Source organism: Eulemur rufifrons, chromosome 5, assembly GCF_041146395.1.
Source record: "Eulemur rufifrons isolate Redbay chromosome 5, OSU_ERuf_1, whole genome shotgun sequence".
NCBI lineage: Eukaryota > Metazoa > Chordata > Mammalia > Primates > Lemuridae > Eulemur > Eulemur rufifrons.
Genome location: NC_090987.1, coordinates 39839873 through 39861477, shown reverse-complemented (window position 1 = coordinate 39861477; position 21605 = coordinate 39839873). Strand labels below are relative to the sequence as shown.

Sequence of the window (21605 nt, the reverse complement as noted above, 5' to 3'; positions counted from 1 at the left end):
TCTTCTGGAATATGATTAGTATTGCTTTTCTTGTTCATTAAAAATTTGTAACTGTACTGTGTTTACCTTTTAAGATACCACTTTCATGGGAAGTATCAGTGATTGCTGTTTTGAGGAAGTTTTTTCTTAAGTGGTTTTTCAAATACAGGAAGTTCTTTTTAGGCTGGAGTTGATGATCGAAGGATAGGTCAAAAAATACATGTGCTATTTTCTATTGTAGAATGGATGCCTTGCAAAAACACTATATTGTTTACATGTTAAATTGTTAAATATTAAAAATACAGTTATAGAATGAAGATATCAATACGTGATAATGCAGTTCTTAAGACATGTCTGCCAACCTGAGAGAATATCTTATAATGGGACCCCTCGCTTAAGAAGCTTCTTTTATAATGCCACCTTTAATGATTTTCAGAGTCCTATGGGTGAACAAATTCAAGAACTATATTTATAAAATGATGTTTTAAAGAGAACTAATGGTAAGGGCAGGAAATCATTTTAAGCGTTTTGTATACTCTAGAGACTACCCAAGTATGAATCCTGTTTTCAGGAGTAGTTTCTTAGGCATGGAAGAGATTTTTGTTTATTTAGACCAATTCATTATTTACTAACTTCATTCAATAAATACGCCAGGCACTATTTTAGTGAATTTTTTCACTCAGTAAAACAGCTTTACAACATGGACAAAAATAGAAACAATGTCACCTGTCACACAGCCACCTTAGATAGCTCCACATACAGATATTCTTCTGTTCATTTGTCATGCTGTTCATACACTCACTCATTCATTTATTCAACAAGTACCTGTTGAGGGCATTCCAGGAGCCAGGCCCTGTGCTAGGTACCACACAGGTGTGGGTATTGTTCTAGAGGGCGAAGGCGGAGGAGAAATGAGAGCCCAGAGGGGGCTCCCAGCCTAACCTGGAAGGGCGTCTGGAACCTGCGCCATGTGGACCGAGGCCTGGAGGCTGAGCTGGAGCCTTTGAGGAGAGAAGGCAGAGGTGGGGGATATCCTCTCGCCGAGGCCCCGGGCAAGAGAGCAGGATATTCCCTTCCCACTGTTTTTATCCTGGTTTTAAAAATTTATAGGGTTAACCTAATAATGGAAAAGGAAATAAAAATGGAAACCTTTCTTATTTTCCCTGTTATCGTCTCCAGACAAACTTAATTTTCATGTAGCTATTTTATTTCTTAAATATCCACTTAGTAGTCAGTCATATGAATTAGACTGGTTAATTCTAACTCAGGAAGTCACTTGGCAGTTAATAGGTGGGGCGCTCGGACTAACATTGTTTTCTCTGGCCTTCATGTTGCTTTCTCTATCTTTTCTGCCCTCCATCCCTCATCCCAGGCCTCCCTGCTGGGTGCTGGGCCACCATTTGGGTCTGTGAGAGGGACAACACTCAGCTCTCCGGGCTGCCTGCCTCCCAGCCTCCCACTCTAGGCCGAGCACTCGTGTCCTCTGTCCTGTTCCAAGGAATACCCCTACATCTGCTGGATACCAGAGAGAAGCTAAAAAAAAAAAAAAAAAGAAATTCTGTTTTGGTCATCCATTTGTGGAACCTGTCTGTATTTTAAATGACCTCAGTGGCTTTGAGAGGTATTTTGCTGTACCCAGGGGATGCATTTGCTGTACCCAGGGGATGCATTCTTAATGTGTGTGCAGCCTGGAAAAGCATCAGTCAGAACCACTGTCCTTAAGAAGTAAGGGTCAGGGCTTAGTTATTATTTTTTTTTCAGGGTACCCCTTAGAGCGGCTCATTAATGATCTACCTGTCGAGACTTACTGCCTCAAGCTGTAGGAATGGACCACTAAGGCTTCTGCTTATTCTGTCCCTATGTGAGGAGGAGACCCAGAGTCAGCCTGCCCCCAAAAGTCCTCCCATGCCCTGCCTGCTACAAGCTACTGGCTTCCCTGCTCCCAGGAAGAGTCTTTTGTGGCTTCTTGGCACCAGGGAGTAAATCACGAAGTCATTTTTCTGATAAGATGCAAGGCCGCACCACAAGCAGTGAATACTGCAAAAGTAAACAGTAAGAAACTACAGTGGCCATGAGTGCAAATGTCACTGCACACATGGGGACTGGCACCCCTGCTGGCCCGGGGTGCCCCCAACCTGCGGGAGTGTGAGCTGATGGTGGCTACAGATTCCCATATCCCCAAGAAAGGTGGGCACACAAGAAAAACACGTCTGAACAGAAGACTGAACCTATCCCAAACACTTGTAAATGAAACACTCGTAAACTAAGTGACTGTGATGATCAATGCGTTTAGAGACTTGCTGTCTTTTAGATAAAGAGTTCCCCAAAGGTCATGCTTTGAGTTATGTCTGGAAAGTAAGGTCTTTCCCCTGCTATCTTCTGACAAAGGAAATAAACACACTTACTCTTATTAGTGAAAGCAGTTTTATATGTTCAAATTGGTGAAGACTTTACCTCTGGCAATTTTCTGACCCTGTGGAGGACAGTCCATCAAAAGAAGTGGGAAATACAGATTTTGTAGGACATGGTTGGTTGGTTCATTAAACGGACATGTGTTGGGGACCTGCTATACTCAGGGGTTCTGTCCTAAGTGGTCAGGACAGCAGCACATAATAGAGATGGGGTCCCTACTCTTGGGGAGCTTCCACTTATTCAGACAAACAATGAGACAAATATCAAATAGTAATAAGTGCTCTGTAGAGCATTAAAATATAGAGATGTGGCAGAGAGTGATTGGAAACTTACTCATATCCTTTTAAAAAAGAACATCAGAGAAGAGGAAATCAAAGATGGCAAGTAGCCTTTTTCAGATTTCATCAAATATAGTGTTAGAGGGGGCCTCATTCATTTTTGAAAAATATAGTGAGAAGAGAAGACTTTGTGAGTCAGAGTGACCATTTTCCACACTGTTGATTAGAAAGGTTATTTGAATTGTTTCTTTCCAGCTGCCAAGTTGAACCTTGTAGGTCTATGAAGAGCAGGAGTCTTCTCATTCATCTTTGAGTCTCCCCCAGTGCATAGCGCAGTGCCTGCTGTATACTTGGTGTTCAGCAAATATATTTCAAATAGATGAATGGAACTAAACTAGATTTATTAGAATTTTTCCTATTGCCCTGGTATAGAAGAGGTCAGTTTTCATTTATTTTGAACTGAGGAACATTATCTGGTCATGCCTTGGCTATGTGATTTTAAAATTAAATATCCCGGTTTTTAAAAAACACGTTTTTATTGCTCTTTAAAAGAAAATTTATAGTTTTCTCTTGGATAGCTTTGTTGATGGAGGTAAGGGGCAACCTGGAAAACCATATATTATTTCTTTGAGGTTGATAGTGAATTGTATTGTTGTTGTTTGGCCTGATTTCTTGATCACCCTCTTAGTCATTTGGCTTAGATGGAGTTGACATTTTAAAGCTGCAGAGAGTGGGCTCAGAGTTGGCTGTGTGCTGTGGGAAGCCATTTAGAATTTGAACTTGATCACGGCTACTTGGAAGAAGTGGAGCAGAGGAGGCACAGGCTGCAGAGTTGGAGCTGGGTAGCTGCCTGTCGCCCAGGCCTGTTGGGAGGATGAGCCCTAATGAATGGGATGGATCCAGTGGTATTACTGTAGAAGTGATTTTACTTTTTAGGGAAACCACAGAGAATGAATTTTATTTTATAATCTGATTTGTAACAGGATTCAAAAGGGAACATTCCACTGATGCTGTCCCATCATACGTGAGACCTCTGGGGATGCTATATGGAGTACATAAGGAAGCATTTGGAGAACTTTTAAAGTGAGATGCTTTTAGAATAAATCATATTTTTCCTTTTGAAAACTATTTTTATTAAAAGTTATGAATCATGTCCAGAGAAACCCTTTTATTTATTTTTATTTTTATTTCTTTATTTTTTAATTTCAGCTTATTATGGGAGTACAAAAGTGCAGGTTACATATGTTGCCCATGTACCGCCTGTCCCCCCGAGTCAGAGCTCCAGGCGTGTCCATTCCCCAGACAGTGCGTATTGTACTCATCATGTAGGCATACACCCATCCCCTCCCCCCACCCCCCACTCAGTCTGAAATCCGATTGGTATCATTCCCAAATGAGCATTTAGGTGATGATCAGGGAAACCAATTTTCTGGTGAGTACATGTGATGCTTGTTTTTCTATTCTTGAGATACTTCACTTAATATAATGGGTTCCAACTCTCTCCAGGAGAACCAAAGAGATGTCGTATCACTGTTATTTCTTACAGCTGAGTAATACTCCATGGTATACATATACCATAATTTACTAATCCAATCATGGATTGATGGGCATTTGGGTTGTTTCCACATCTTTGCGATTGTGAATTGTGCTGCTATAAACATTCGGGTATAGGTGTCTTTGTCATAGAATGACTTTTGTTCCTTTGGGTAGATGCCCAATAATGGGATTTCTGGATCGAATGGTAGGTCTATTTGAATCTGTTTAAGGTATCTCCATAATGCTTTCCACAGGGGTTGCACTAGTTTGCAGTCCCACCAGCAGTGTATGAGTGTTCCTGTCTCTCCGCATCCACGCCAACATGTGTTGTTTTGGGACTTTTTGATGAAGGCCATTCTCACTGGGGTTAAGTGATATCTCATTGTGGTTTTGATTTGCATTTCTCTGATTAGGGATGTTGAGCATTTTTTCATATGTTTGTTAGCCATTCTTATATCTTCTTTTAACGAACCTTTTCACATTTTATTTTCCTTGGCCACCATCTGAGGGAATGGGGTGCTTTTCTTCCTAGACCTTTGGTCTAGAGTTTTCCATTTATCGGTTCCAAGGCACCTTTTCTGCCTATGGAAGATGCTCTCTTTAGTGCACATGTGTTGAATGAATGCTGCATGAACAAGGTGCTGAAAACATCACTGGTCTTCCTTGCTTTCATAGTGAGTAGAGAGAAATCTCTCAGTCTCTTTAGTGAGTGAGTGACAAGGGCTTTTATGTTCTTTGGCACTGGCTGGCCAGACATTCCTTTCTCTGTCATTGCTGCAACATCTTCAAATGAAGACTGAGGCCTCCCAGTTGCTCGCATAGTAAATCCCCATGTCTGAATGGTGTTAAAGAATTAAGTTCAATATATTTCAACAACATAGTTCATTGCAGAAGCGCCAGTGGATAATTAATCTTATCCATTGATTGTTACCACAGTGTACCCAAAGTTAGAAAACTTGAAATACAGAACAGTAAAAACTGAGCCGATAACCCAGGAACCATGAATACAAGCTAAGTTAAGGCAACATTCAGGCCATCAACGTCTCATGAAATTGAGACATTTCAAGGCTTTCTCTATTTAGTACTGACTTTTACATGTTCAAAGCACATGTTTTTAATTTTTTGTTCAGCCCTCATAAAATTCCTTATTATAAAGCTTTTGTATTTATTATTTTTCTTGGCAGAGTAGGGAGGAGTCAGCTAGGTAGAGGGAAGATTTCACTATTCAAAATGAAAAAAAAATTTTTTAAACATGAGAATGAGTTCATATAGCAAGAAAATGTGCGGCCTTCTTTCCTTTCTTTTAAATTTGGAAGCAGATGCATTAAAAATCTTATTTACATTACTTATATGGATAATATAAAAAGCAATCCCCAAATCATTTGAATTTGTTTTTGGGGAAAAAAAAAAAAATCAAAGACTGTGTTTCGGAGTGACCTTGTATAAGCGAGGTATGTACTTTTTATTTCTTAGGGTCCAGTCCTCTGCTAGGTCTGTGCTAAGGATGCCCTGGGCCACTGCTGGCCACAGCTTGCCACTCAGTGAATAAGTCCTTCCCACGATTTGGCTGTTCTGCTGCTCAATTGCCCTATTATTCTCTTTGGTTGGCTGGATGATAGGTTCTGTTGAGAAACTGTATCAAAGCAACAGCTGAATCACAGGGAGTATTTAGAACAAGTAAATCAACCTAAATGATGCATTTTTCTCTCTAAAAGGAGTACAAATGTAAGGAGAATGTCTATGGTGATGATATGAAAACAGAGGTGATGATTAGATCAGTTTTAGTCATGACTATTTATCTCTTCCTCACATACACACATTTTGTACTGAAAACACCCTTAATCTTCTTGCCTCTCACAACAAATATTTTCATCTCTCATTGTCCATATGTGTTGAAACATAGCACACACAGAACTTTTGTTTTTACTTTAAATTCTGTCAAAAGCATTTTTAGGTTATAACAATATTCCATCTGGTTATTTTATGAGTCATTTATTCTATTGTAGACAGTTTTTTTTTCATTAAAAATTTTTTAACTGTGGTAAGCTATACATAACAAAATTTATCATCCCAATCATTTTTTTTTTTTTAGAGATGGGATCTTGCTGTGTTGCCCAGGTTGGTCTCAAGCTCCTGGCCTCAAGCAGTTCTCCCACCTCAGCCTCCCAAAGTATTGGGATTATAGGTGCCCAGCCTAACCATTTTTAATTGTACAGTTTAGTAGTGTTAAGTGTATTCACATCGTTTTGCAACCGATCTGCAGAATTCTTTTCATCTTGCAAAACTCAAACTCTATAGCCATTAAACAACTGCTCTCCATTTCTTTCCCCACCCCCCCCATCCCTTTTCTGTCTGTGAATTTGACTACCATAGATACTTCATGTAAGTGGAATCATACAGTATTTCTCTTTTTGTGACTGGCCTATTTCACTTAGCATAAGGTCTTCAAGATTCATCTATGTTGTAGCACGCGTCCAAATTTTCTTGTTCTGAGGATGAATAATATTCCATTGTATATGTACTACATTGTGTTTATCCATTCATCCACCAGTGAACACTTAGTTGCTTCCACCTTTTGGCTATTGGCAATAATGTGGCTATGAAAACATATATCTATTTGAGCTCCTGCTTTCAATTCTTTTGTGTATATACCGAGAAGTGGAATTGCTAGATCACATAGTAATTCTGTTTCTTATTTTTTGAGAAATTGCCATACTGTTTTCCACAGCAGCTGCACCATCCTGTAGTCTCACCAACAGTACCCAAGCGTTCCAGTTTCTCCACATCCTTTCCAACACTTGTATTGATTCATTCATTTATTTGAGATAGGGTCTTACTCTGTCACCCAGACTAGCATGCAGTGGCCTCATCACAGCTCACTGCAACCTCAAACTCCTGGCCTCAACCATCCTCCTGCCTCAGCCTCCCAAGTAGCTGGAACTACAGGCTTATGCCATCACACTCAGCTAATTTTTCTATTTTTTTTGTAGAGACAGAGTTGCTCTTGCTCAGGTTGGTTGTTTTCTGTTATTTTGATAATAGTTATTCTAATGGATGTGAGGTGATATCTCATTTGGTTTTGATTTTAATTTCCATAATGATTAGTGATGTTGAGCATCTGTTCATGTGCTTGTTAGCCATTTGTTTATCTTTGGAGAAATGTCTAGTCTAGTCCTTTGCCCATTTTTTTAATCAGCTTGTTTGTTTTTTTTTGTTGTTAAATTGTAGGAGCTCTTTATATATGCTGGATATTAACCCTTTATCAGCTATATGATTTGCAAATATTTTCTCCCATTCCATAGGTTGGTTGCCTTTTCATTGATTGTGTTCTTTGAGGCACATCAGTTTTTAATTTTGATGTAGTTCAGTTTTTCTATTTTTACTTTTTTACCTGTGCTTTTGGTATTATTATATCCAAGAAATCATTGCAAAGCCCAATGTCATGAAGCTTTTCCCCTGTGGAGACAGTCTGTTAAAACCAGGTTTTTCCCTATTCTGGACACTGCTGCAATGAATGGCTTCATGCATGTAGTTTTCTTTGGTTGCCATTGTTTTACTTTGCTTTTGGAAAGACAGATGAAATACTAGTCCAGTTTTGTCTTCTTAAAGCCCATTTTTGATGATATTAAGCAGAGCAGAGGATAGCACTTGTCCTGTTGATAAAAATTGTGTTTCTGAAGACAAAGTAAGGCATCTAGAGAAACATTCAATATTGCCTTTTTTGCTAATTGTACAAAGTTAACTCTGGTGGTCCTCTGGGACTGTGATTTTTTTAAAACACCATGGGTCACAGAAAAGGCAGAGCCTCCGTCAAGAACAGCAGGAGTGAGTTCATGCAGTTTTCTCTCCGACCCTCAGATCCGGAATCCCGGGGCTGTCGTGAAAGATGTGGATGACAGCCATGGGCTAATGAGGCTTAGGTGGCCCCATAGTTCCTTTGTAATCCGCAAGGGTCCAGACTCCCCACACATTTGGAGAAGAGATAAGTCATTTTGGAGAATTTTTCTAAGAACTAAACATTAAATAAATATGGAACATTTTCAGAAATATTGAAGCAAGGCTTAAATAATTCTAGCCATTTGGTACTTTGGGCAAAAAATTTGCATTTGAACAAGCATATTATTCAGTTAGGGACTGGCTTGTAGTAATTATGCCAACTTATGTAATGGAGAACTATTCCTTTGAGAATCAAAGGTATACATTCCTTTTCCCTATATTTCAGGAAACAAAATATTCACCAGTCCAGTTTTTAATATCCTGGAGAAACTTTTTTAAAAAAATTTCCATGCCAGTGTTGGTGAATATAGAAATAGATGTTCAGTTGCTTCCTTTTATTCTCAACAGGTTTTCTGCCTTTGGGTGACTCATTATACTGAGAAAAAATTTAGAGCCACTTTATTACTGATGGTTCATTTCTAAAAAGCAAAGTATTGCAGTGGTCATAAGAAGAAATCAAAGGATTCCGAAAGTCACCTTATCTTTTGGGGAACGTTTTTATTTGTATGCTTGTTTTTTAACTTTATATTTTGGGAAATTTCACATATCTTCCGAAGTACATAGAATAGTTTAATGAATTCCAATTTGTCAGTTACCTGGCTTTAGTAATTGTCAAGTTATGGCCAGTCTTGGTTTAGCTGTGCTTCTATGCAGTTGTAATCCTTTTACGTCAAATTATTTTGAAACAAATCCTAGTCAACATATCATTTCATCTGTAAATACTTTCACATATACCTCTAAAAAATAGAAAAAAAAAAAAAAGAAAATCCTTTAAAATGTAGCCACGGTATCCTTGCCACACCTATAAAAATAAATACTGATTAATTGATATAATCAAATACATACCAATGATTATCTGATTTTTTCACTTTTCAATATTTTTCTATTTTTCATAGGGGGAAAACTTATATATAATAAAGAACTTTTACAATGTAAACATCAGTGTAACTACCATCCAGATAAAGTTATAGGACATTTCCAGGACCCTAGCACCTTCCCTTGGGCTCCTTCTCTGTATATATTTCCCCAACGATAACCACTGTTTTGACCTTTGTCCATCACTAGAAGTCAGAATAGTGGTTTTGAACTTCATATAGATGGAATCATTTGTTACATACTCTTTTGTGTCTAGCTTTTCACTCAACGTTGTGAAATTAATTCATGTTTTTGCAGTTAGCAGTAGTTCTTTTCCATAGCTGTGAACTATTCCATGGAATGAATATGCTGCAATTACTAGATCCATTCTACTGTTGGACATTGATGGACAATTGAATTATTTTCAGTTTGAGGCTACAATGAATAATACTACTATTAACATGCTGTATGTATCTTTTGGGGGAACATAATCGTTTCAGTGCTGTTGTGCACATGTATATGCCCAGGAATGGAACTACTGGGTCACAGGGTTGGCATATGTTTAGCTTTAATAGACTCTGATAAGCAGTGTACGAGAGTTCCAGTTGCTCCACATCCTCACTAACACTTGCTATCGTCAATCCTTCTTTTATAACTATGCCCAAAATCTAAGTATAGTTGTATCTCATTTTGGTTTTACTTTGTATTTCCCTGGTAACTAATGATTTTCAGCACTTTCTAATATGCGTATTGACCTTTGGATACCCTCTTTTGTGAAGTGCCTATTCAAGACTTTTGGCCATTTTTTACTGGGTTGTCAGTCACTCTTTATTGATTCATGGGCGTTTGTTATGTATTCTAAAGATGAGCTCCTTGTTGGATATCTGTATTGCAAATGTCTTTTCATCTCTTGTGAGTGAACAGAACTTCTTAATGTTAATTAAGTCCTGATATCTGGCAATGTATGTCTCCAGCTTTGTTGTTGTTCTTCAAATTTGATTTGACTATTCTAAATATTTTGCTTTGCCATATAAATTTTAGAATCAATTTTTCAATGCACGAGCACACACACAGGGATTTTGCTTAGAATTGCATTGACTCTGTAGTTCAATTTAAGAGAAATTAATATCTTAGTAAAATTGAGTTTCCAAATTCATAAGAATTGTGTATCTCTTTATTTAGGTCAATGGTTCACAACTAGGGTTGATTCTGCCTCCCAGAGGACATTTGGCAATGCCTGAATACAGTTTGGTTGTCACATCTTTGTTGGGGGGATGGTGTGTGCTCATGGCTTCTTGTGGGTAGACGACAGAAATGCTGCTTAACATCCTACAAGGCACGGGACAGCCCTACATGAATGATCCAGCCCAAAATGTTAAGAATGCCACTGTTAGGAAATCTTGATTTAGGTCCTTAACTTCTCTTAGTAATGTTTTGAGTTTTCAGTGTGGGAGTATTACACATTTTTGCTAGATTTTTCCTTAGATAATATTTTGGTGCTATTGTGAATGGTAATTTTTAAATTTCATTTTCTAATTGTTAGTGTGTGTGTGTATATGTGTTTATATATACATGTGTATGTGTATATATGTGTATGTGTGTGTTGTTTTCTGTGCCTCTGATGTGTGTCGTGTGTCTTTTTGTGATTCCATTGTTTCTTATGTCTTGTTTTTAGAGGTTCCCCTTGGTCTCTTTTTTTCTCTAGTTTTTATTGTTGTTGAAGAAACTGGGATTTTTGTCCTGTAGAATTTCGCACAGCTTGGGTTTTGCTGGTTCTTTCACCATGGTGGTGTGTAACATGTTCTCCTGTCCCTGTCTTTTTGATCATTGCCAACATCCATTAATTCATTAGGAGCTGCAGCAGAGTGACACTCTAGTCCTATCATTTGCTTTTCATACCTTAGTACAGGATACTTCTATAAAGAAAACTCTCCCCAACCCCACACCCAAACTCTGAGTTCAGAGAGAAAAAGGGTAAATGCTTATCCTTTCGCTTTTAAAATCAGTTTTCAAAATACTGAGTTGGTTCCCTAGGGTCCCCCTTAGACAACGAGTGAGTGTTTTTTTTTAAATTAAAAGTATTATTATAAACTCAAGATTTAAACTTATTTGATATTATAGTCCATTGCTATTTTTCCTCTCAAGGATGATCAAGTTGTTCCATCTTTGGCTAGTAGGAACCTCTTCAAGACCCTAATATATTTTTTAAATGTCCTTACTTTATGCTGTAATAAGGTATTTCAGGCTCTTTTTGAACATTTCTTGCCCCTTACCTGGAATCAGCCATTTCTTCAAGAAGCAATTGGAGCTTTCCCTTATAATGCATTTGGAGAGGATGCCAGGCACATGCAATGCCTCTGGGTGGCCATTGTTTCTGGGCTTTTTCAGTAGGCAGGGGTAGGGAATGTGTATTGTTTTAAAGATAAAAAATATGGTGAGTTTGCAATGATTCTTCTAGTTTGTATTCTGGACTGTAAGATTATTTTAATTCACTTCATCTTTTTTCCTATGCACAAACTCCTGGTTCTCAACAAACACCAACATGCTTACTCACTGCTTTCTCACAAACTACCCACCCAGCAGCCTTAGAAGAACAGTACCCACTTGTCCAGTAAGAACATGATTACTGAAAATAGATGAAGTTGTTTGGTCTTTTTTATTTTTTGGCCATCTTTTGGAGTCTGTTTTTAAGGGTATTTCACAACAGGGATATACTGTCAGACTGCTGTATTTTCAAGTCACTTGGAATAGTTCCATGCTGGGTGGTTATGTTACCAACTGGATTTGCATTTAGGTACATATGATTCACTTGCTTTTGAGTTTTAGGGATTGCATTATTAAATTTTGTGTATAGTATTTACATGGTTCCAAAGTCAAATCTACAAAACAAGGTATATACAAGGGAGCTTCGTTTCTATCCTTTTTTCTTCTTCCATGTTCCTCTCCCTCACCTTGTAGGTATCCATTTAAAAAAATGTCATGGGCTGTCCTACCATTGTTTTTTCATCAGCAAATATGTATATGTTTATGTCTTTCCTTCTTTTAAATAAGTGGGTTTTTCATTATGTGGCCTGTTTCACTGGCTCCATTTTTTGTGTATGTTCTGTTGTTTAGAAAGGTTTGTACTTTGGTCCTAGTGCTTGCCTTTATGCTCAGCCTTTACACAAGGCCCCGCTCCCCTCTTGTTTGCTTCTTGTCTGTCGGTTTCTCATATGAGCAATATTGAAATGAGCAGGGAGCCTCTTCCTTCTCCTCCCCAGCTCTGGTGTTGATTGCAGTGATGATCCTTGCACTCTCTGGGAACATTTCCAAATCTCCAAAATGAATACGTTTTGTGTAGAGACACATGCATGAGCTTCTTTATTTCTCAAATGGCAAAGTGGTTAAACGTGTTAGCAAGGAAAGAGAAAAGAAGGGAAAAGACATAGTAATAAACATGTGATTACAAAGTGTTCCTGAAAAGCGGAGTTCTGTGTCATTCCATCCTTCACTGATGCACATTTGTCTAATGCCTGCACTGCGTCAGCAGCCATGTATGATATAAAATATATAATAGGATAGGAGCCTGTAATATTATGTTTATATAGTGCTATGGAATGAGAAAAACTAATATCTGTTTGGGGGCAGATTGTAGGGATGACAGAGACTTCATAGTAGCGTGCTGTTTTGTTTTTTTTTTTTTGAGACACGGTCTCACTCTGTGGCCCCGGCTAGAGTGCAGTGGCATCATCATAGCTCACTGCAACCTCCAACTCCTGGGCTCAAGCGATCCCCCTTCTTTGGCCTCCCAGTGTGCTAGGATTACAGGCGTGAGCCACCACGCCCAGCCATAGCAAGCTGTTTGACCTAGGTTTATGGGTATAAGTGTTAGTTTGGGATTCTTCAAGAGTGAGTCGACCTTCCTGGTTTTTTGTCTTGTAGGTTTAAGTATCCTATTAAGTGGGGTAAAAAATTGTTATTAACTGTAGCATTTGGATAGGTACCAAGTAGATAAAAAAAAAAATGGTAGCAGGTTAATATTCCAGATTGAGTCCCAGATCTCTCTTTCTTTCTCTTTATCTCTCTCTTTTTCCCTTTCTCCCTCCCCCACCCACCCAACTCACTCCAAGAGAAAAAAGGATGTGCATACTCTTTTCTTTTTTTAAGACGGAATCTTAGACTGTCACTCAGGCTGGAGTGCAGTGGTGCAACCACAGCTCACTGCAGCCTCTAACTACTGGGCTTAGGGGATCCTTGCATCTCAGCCTCCCGAGTAGCTGGGAATACAGGTGCAATCCACCATGCTCAGCTAATTTTTTTTATTTTTTGTAGAGACACAGGTTTCACTATGTTACCCAGGCTGGTCTTGAACTCCTAGGCCCAAGCAATCCTCCCTCCTCAGCCTCCCAAAGTTCTGAGATTATAAGTGTGAGCCACCATGCCTGACCATACATACTGTTTGACTCAGTAGTCCTACCTCTAGCATTTTAGCCCAAGAATATATTTGACCTTGCCTGCAAAAATGTATGCACAAGATGTTCATCAAGCATATATGTGTATGTACACATACATACATACATACACACATGTCACACATGTAAGAATGTACATTCTGTTTCCCATACACACACACACACACACAATCACTTTGGATATAATCTACATTTCTATTAATAGTATGGGATTGACTAATAAATTTTTTCATGCCTTTTTTATAATGACTGTATATTATTTGCATAATAAATCAGTAAAATGATTTTCATTTAAGAAGGTAATTACAACTTGCTTTTCCTTTTAATGCAATTGACAGAGATCTGGATTTTATACTGTTTTTGAATTTGAAGCAGAACATTTATATTCTTATATTCCTTAAACTAAACAGTTGTTGATTTGGTTAGGTTTCATTTTTGGCTTACTACAAAATTGGATAATCCCAGTGGGGCCATGGCTGACTCTGAGGGAGGTATTTCTAACGTGCTTGGGTGGATAAATGATTTTGTACTGTCTGGCTCAGTGGTGAAACCCTTTTATCTACTCTAGAAATGATACTGATTTTATGTGTATAATGTTTGTAACAAGTTTTATATTTTAAAAATGAATAATAACCATCTTTCTTTGGCCACATTTTTGCAGATGTCAGATTGTTTCTACCATCTCTTTTTTAGTGGTGGGGGCATGGGGTCTTACTTTGTCACCCAGCCTAGAGTGCAGTGGCACGATCAACGGTCAGTGTAACCTGGAACTCCTGGGCTCAAGCACCTCTCCTGCCTCAGCCTCCGAAGTAGCTGGGACTGCAGGCACGTGCCACTATGCCTGGCTAATTTTATTTTTTGTAGAGATGAGGTCTCCCTGTGTTTCCTGGGCTGGTCTCGAACTCCTCCAGTGATCCTTCTGCCGAGGCCTCCCAAAGTGCTGGGATTATAGGTGTGAGCCACCAGGCCTGGCTTCTACCATCTTTATATTTACTGTGTCAACTCTTTACTAGCCACAATTTAAAAGTTTACTAAGGGAAGCTCTGTTATAATTTGACTTTAGTGTCTGCCTTGCTTTGCAGGATCATGGGAGGGTTTTATCCTGGTATATTGAGCTGTGAACCACCTTGCCTCTTTAACTTCTTTCTTAGGGTAATTTAATCTGCTTGATGACCTTAATTTCTTCTATCCAATTAATAGGGTTATATAATGATCCTGATATATCAAGTGCTTTTCAAACAAGATTTTACTGAAAATAATTTTATTTTGTTTCCCTAACAGAAATCATAGCCCATTAATGAGTTTTGGAGCCAGCTTCGTCAGTTTTTTGGTAAGTTGATATTGGAAGAGATATTGGCATGAAGGAAACAAATAGATAAAGTTCGTTGGTGGCTACCAGCTATATAGCTATGCTGCTGTAGAAAATATTTTAGAGTTTAAAATGGAAATAAAGTTTTTGCCTATTAACCCATGCCTGTGAGATAACCTTTTTTCAATAATTTTAAAAAAGAAAATGCTTATGTCTTATTTCTAGAGTATTAAATTTTTTTAATTAAAAGATCTTCAAATATTTAAACTGGATTGAGGGCAAAGGTCTGACTCTGGGTAACAAAGGTTTGCACTAAAATCATTGAGTGAATGTGGACTAGAAGACAAGTTAGATGAGCAGAACTAAAGTTCATGAGTTAGTATTACATTTCCAAAGACTAGTATTTGGGAATTGAGGAAATAGCTTGCAGTTAGGTTTTAAACTAAATTGGGCAATGTAGAAAATGGCATGGTTTCATTTTTCAGAAACACAATATCACACAAACTACTTTCAAACACATATTAAAAAAAAAAAAACTATTGTAGCATTGTATAGCAGCAAGAAAAAAAGGTCATGAATAGAGACCAAAAGGGAGAAAGCATTGAGGTTGAGATTTAGAAGGATGCCAGCAAATGGGCATGTTATGCACATCCTGGTGGTGCCCAACCAGGCCAGCTTCTGTTGAGAACAGTTTTTAGTCCAACTATTTATTTCCTCTTGTTGCCAGTTAATGCAACAAAAATGTGAAGGCCTCCTGTTTGCAAGAATACATAGTTCCCATCCTCAAGGAAAATGATACTGGGTAGGAGTGGTAACATTAATACGCGGGTGACTACAAAGGGCTGTAAGCGAGGTAGAACCAAAGGGTCTTGGCTGAGCCTGGTGGTGGAGGAGCGGGTGGGAAGTGAGGCCATGGCAGGGTGGAGATTGAGAGGATGGTTGGGAAGAAGAGTGTGGTAGGGAGGCTCGGGCACAGGTGACTGTGGTCTGGTTTGACTAGAATGGAAAAGTAGGTTAGCATCAAACTGAGGAGGCCTAAAATACCAAGGTAGGGCTGGTGCAGTTTGGCTCTCCAGTCGCTATCAAACTCCACCAGTCTCTGGCCCTCCAGTCCCTAGCAGAGATAATAAGTTCATTCGGTCCTTCTAAGAACCAGGTATCCTGCAGCGACTCTGTCCCTACCCCTGTAGCCCGTTCATCTCAGAAACCTCAGTTGTACTGGGCAAAAGTCGCAGTTGTCCAGCAGAGATTCGGTAGGTTCCCTGTACCCAGTCAAATGTGGCCTGAAGAAATATACTAGCCTCGGGTGCCTGGAAACAGGCTGTCAGTGGAATTTTTATCCACAGACAATATAAAATGAATTCCTTATAAGTGAACCCACTGGAATTACTGTTCTTGGAAAGACCGGAGATTTTCACAGAGCACCTACCAACGGTTATTGCATTAGCATTTCTGTGCAGTACTTGGGAGAACCAGGGACTCATATGTGGGTAGAATGAACTTTTCAATAAGACACTGTTAGAAAAACCGAAGTGAACAGAGCAATCAGAAACTGTACAGAATTTTTGTTACTGGCTTAAGAACAGCGGCAACAAAAATTCTAGAACAATAATTGCAGGGACATTTGTTAGCATATATTTTTTCATGCTGATGTGATAGAGGTATATTCATATTTCGTCGTGAGTTTCTTCCAATCAATAGGGTAAACTGTAACATTTTGATTCTTTTACTTGCAACAAGTAATTTCAGTGGGTTTTTTTTTTTTTTTTCCAGTTTGGAGTTTTGTTTTAATAAATTGGCCTGCATTTTCAGATGCTTCCTAATTCATTCATATTTTTTTTATTTTTTGAAAGAATGCCATGATGACATTTGAAGAAGAAAAAATGCAGGTGGCATGTGATGACTTAAAAACTACAGAAAAGCTGTGTGAAAGCGAAGAGGCTGGAGTCATTGAAACAATCAAGAATAAAATTAAGAAGAATGTACGTATCGTGCCTTTGGGTTATGGACTGTGTGCCGCTTATGGAGAACATCACTCCTTTCCTTTGTTTTTGGTATTTAGAATATGACTGAAAAACTAAAGGTTTCTTATGGCTTTTGGTTATGGAAAATGTATCTCTTAAAACAACAGAAGCTAGGCTGGGTACGGTGGCTCACGCCTGTAATCCTAGCACTCTGGGAGGGCGAGGCGGGAGGATCGCTTGAGGTCAGGCATTTGAGACCAGCCTGAGCAAGAGCAAGACCCCGTCTCTACTAAAAATGGAAAGAAATTAGCTGGACAACTAAAAATATATAGAGAAAACTAGCCGGGCATGGTGGCACATGCCTGTAGTCCCAGCTACTCGGGAGGCTGAGGCAGAAGGATCACTTGAACCCAGGAGTTTGAGGTTGCTGTGAGCTAGGCTGAAGCCAGGGCACTCTAGCCCAGGCAACAGAGTGAGACTCTGTCTCAAAAAAAACAAAACAAAACAAAACAAACAAACAAAAAAACCAAAACCCAGGAGCTCCCTCAGTAACTAGAGCCATTCAGCACATGTTCTTTGGTGACCTGGCATCACTTCTTCTGTAATGGGCCACGAGGCAAGGGCCATTGTACTGAGGCTCTCATATATGTAGCTCAAACAGGACACGATGACAGTTGGCTAACAAGAGAATTGCATTTTGGCATAATTCTGGAATTCAGCTGTTTACCCAATTTTCCCCAGGACTCACCAGCCTTCGGTTACAAGTCCCAGTGGCATCATAATCCACTCTTCCTGATTTTGCCTTCACCTCTCAGTGCAAAAGTTCTAGGCTCTGGGGAGACATCCTCCTACCCTTGATATTTCTTGGAGTGCCCGAGGGTCTCTCACACATCACATCTGCCTCTGATAAGGCAGTCTGTTGGTGACAGTCATCAGAAGCTGCCCCATCTTTTCCTCTGCTCCTACATGCCTGTCCCCTACCTAGGAGGCAGTCATAGCAGATGGCGTCACCTCTGCTCAGGCTTATGGTATTCACCATGGGGAAGCCACTGCTGGGCCGGGACTGTCTCTGGATGCTCTGGAAGGGCCAGAGATTTCCCTGTTTCCTCCCTCTCCAAACCCAACGTCCAGTCAATGGCCAAGTCTTGTGGACTCTTCTTTCTTAAATACATCTTGAATTCATCTATTTCTTTCCATCCTCACTGCCATCTCCCGTCAGGCACCGTCCAGCTTGCTTAAGACATACTGGCATGTTTGCTTCCAGTCTCTGCTTCTCTAATTCATTCTCTGTAACACAGTCACTGAAATGCAAATATGGTGCTGGCTTGGTTTGCAATGGCCCTTCCCCCACCTGCCATTGCCATTATAATAAAGTCCAAACTCCTTAAAGTGGCTGACTTGGTTTTTACTTTTCCTCTGCCTAGAACATTCTCTTCCTTCTTTACGTGGTTCCTCCTCATTCTTTAGTTCTTCCTGGATGTCATTTTCCCCAAGGACTCCAGCCTGAGGCTCTGAGCCCTGTTGAGTATGTTTCCTTGCAGGATCCCATAGTTCACTGTACTTTACCCTCTCAGAGCACTTACTACATTGCATGGTAATAAGGTGTGTATTTCCTCATTAGACCGTGAGCTTGTTTACATGTCTGTCCTTAGTATCTAGTTCCAAGCGTATCACGTATGTTAATAATTAACATTTGTCATGGATCCTTGCAATTTAAAAAGCATTTTCTTATACAGTATGTCATTAGCCCTCCTGACAACTCTGCACGGTGGATGTAATTACAAACAAAGAAACAGAAGTAATGGGAAGTGGACATTTTCCCAAATGAACAGAATAAGGAGTGCTGGGGCTAGATTTAGAACAACAGTGACCATGATGGATTATGCTAAAATCTAGAAAAAAGGGAAACAGGTCTCTCCATCATGTATACTATGTATACTGTTGGCATATTTGCAGAAATCCTGTCAGTTCTTACGTCATTGTGATAACACATGAAAGCTATTTAACTTACTTTATTCAAGTTTACTTTGTATTAAGAATGGAGAGTGTTCTATTCCAGAGAGATTTTTCTTCATCTTGGAAACATTCTTATGATAAAGGCCAACATTTTATAAAAAATGATTTGGGTTTTTGCTTGTTTTTATTTATATGGCTTATATATCAAGTATAATTTGTGATTTATTCAAAGCTAATTTTTAATTCCAGGATATTTCTTCCTTAACGAAAATATAATCTGTTTCCAACTGTCACATCTCGGTCACATACACCAAAAGAGCTCCCTAATATTAGTCCTACCTCAAGAGAGATGGCTACAAAGTGACTTTTCAGGTTATCTACTTTGGGGAATGTATTGTACCTTTAATGATTTTTATTTGGATGAGTAAGACTTCACATTGTTTTTAAAAAAAACTATGAAACTCTAAAGTTTTGTGTTGATTTTCTTATCACCCATGAATTCAGTTTTTATCATTTAGAATTTGTGTTTTTAAGTTACCAAAAACAATCTAATGGGAATTTGGAGCTACCAGGTTCATAGTATGCATGTGAGTGACTGCTATATTTCACAATTCCTATGTGAGATTATTTTGTGCAACAAAGCTGTTTGCGGGGAGTATTGTTGTGTGTGATTTATCAGTGTGTACTTTGTTTCCACCAAACAGGTTGATGTCCGAAAATCCGCCCCCTCTGTGGTTGACCGGCTTCAGAGGCAGATAATCATAGCTGACTGCCAGGTTTACCTGGCGGTGCTTTCGTTTGTAAAACAGGAATTGTCAGGTATGCTGAAGCGTTATTTTTAATGGCTTAAACGATTCAGTGCACATACTCGGTAATACTCTTCTTTTTTTTTAGAATGTCTCCTATTTCAGTCTTTGAAAACATGTGGCGCTTCTTTAGGGTGTGAAAGCAATTTATTACTTGGGAACTTGAAGCCACAAGTGTTTACTGTGTGTTTAGTGGGATTTTAGTCCCAAGGTCTGTGTTTCATCCTCTTGTCTCAAGATAATTTTGTCATTCTTAGAGAAATTACCAGTGCTTTATATATATAGATAAATAGATAGACAGATAGATACAGAATACCTTTTCTTTATGGGAATCAAGTTGTGATAATAACCCTTAAAATGAAATATAACTGGTTTAAATTTAAGGCTTTCAGGAAATTGTTATTGAAGGCCTGAGTGCATTAAAGGATTTCAAGTACATTAGGAAATCATTAAAGATCATTAAGGGTTTGCTAACATGCTGGAATGACCTGCATTTCAACAACCTTTAGTGAGGCATATAAACTAATTTCTTAATTAGTTTGTCCAAGAAAAATGTTTTCCAGGCTTCTGTGGCTTTTATTTCTTCAGCGAAATAGGCTCAAATGAGTTGTATCTCATACTTGAGGATGCTTTGTTCGTATTTGGTTCAAGTCAAAAGTGAAATTTAATTTTTATTTTGACCTCCAAAATTTGGACTTCCTGGAATTTATCCTTTTAAAATATGTTCCATCATAGACATTTGCTATTTTTGGTATGGGTTCAATTATTATTATTTTTCTTTCTTTAACCTTCTTCTCAGGACTCTCCCAATACCTTACTTATATGGTCGAGAACTCATAGCTCGTATGAATTTTTTATAATGCAGTGATGTGAAATCTCCCATTTGGAGCTCTGCACTGACTCAGATATGAAAGAGCAGCAGAGCTTATCCGGACCTCTTTGGTGAAGACAGGAGCTCCCTGTGATTCTGTGCTTCCTTTCCTGATACTCAAGGACCCTTGTAAGGAGCTAATTTAAGCCATTAAGAAAATATCTGTTGAGAGAGCAGGATAAAACAATCACAATTCAATTTATAAGTATGAAAGTATGCCCCAATTTTAAAAATGCATGTATCTGTCCTTTGTTTGTTCATTCACTGATCTATTCCACAAATATCTATAGAGCTCATACTGTGTTAGGTGATCAAGCACAGGCCATGGTCCCTGCCCTTATGAAGTTTAGAACCATCAGCTTATATTATTGATTTTTAAAATTATTCCAATTGTAAATTTACTAAATATTATTATGGAAAAATTTGAAAAGATAGAAAAATATTTCAAAAAAGGAAGTCATCATCTCCGATTTTACCATGTAAAACACTTCATTGTTAATGATTTGCTTTATGTTCCTCTATTTTATTTCTTTTTATGAAAATGAATCTATAGTGTTTTGCATCCTATTTTTCCCTTTTAAATTATACTTTGGATATTTTCCCTATAACTCAGTTTCAGAATAGAATTTTATTTATTTATTTTTTTAGAGACAGAGTCTCGCTCTGTGGCCCAGGCTGACTTGAGTGTGCAGTGGTGCAATCACAGCTCACTGCAGCCTCGAACTCCTGGCTTCAAATGATCCTACTGCTTCATCCTCCTAAGCAGTTAGGACTACAAGTGTGTGCCACTGTGCCCTGCTAATTTTTTTTTTTTCATTTTTTTGTAGAGATAGGGTCTTGCTATGTTGCCCAGGCTGGTCTTGAACTCCTGGCCTCAAGCAATCTTCCCACCTCAGCCTCCCAAAGTGCTGGGATTATAGGCATGAGCCACTGAGCCTGACCTAGAATAGAATCTTAAATAATAGCATATTAATGTATTGTATGGTTGTACCATATTTATTTAATCAGTTCCTCTTAGACATTTAGATGTTCTTTCCTATGCATTTTTTTGGTTATTAGGGAGGTTGAACCTGCTTTTATATTTTATCCATAAACTGTATTTCTCTCAAATTGCCTTCATGGCGTGGACCCATTCTTTTAATCGTTTGATATTAATCAGTTATTTAATCCTATTTATCATAGATCTTTAACA

At 38.6% G+C, this 21605-nt stretch overlaps 1 protein-coding gene across 1 annotated transcript in view; it reads left to right on the top strand.

The window, feature by feature from the left end:
* TTC39C (tetratricopeptide repeat domain 39C) overlaps positions 1-21605 on the top strand; it is a 106835-nt gene that overhangs the window by 29627 nt on the left and 55603 nt on the right. Inside the window, exons 2-4 of the mRNA XM_069468178.1 lie at positions 14789-14837; positions 16670-16798; positions 19441-19555. Coding sequence (XP_069324279.1) covers positions 14789-14837; positions 16670-16798; positions 19441-19555 — 293 coding nt within the window. The remainder of the gene's footprint in view (positions 1-14788; positions 14838-16669; positions 16799-19440; positions 19556-21605) is intronic.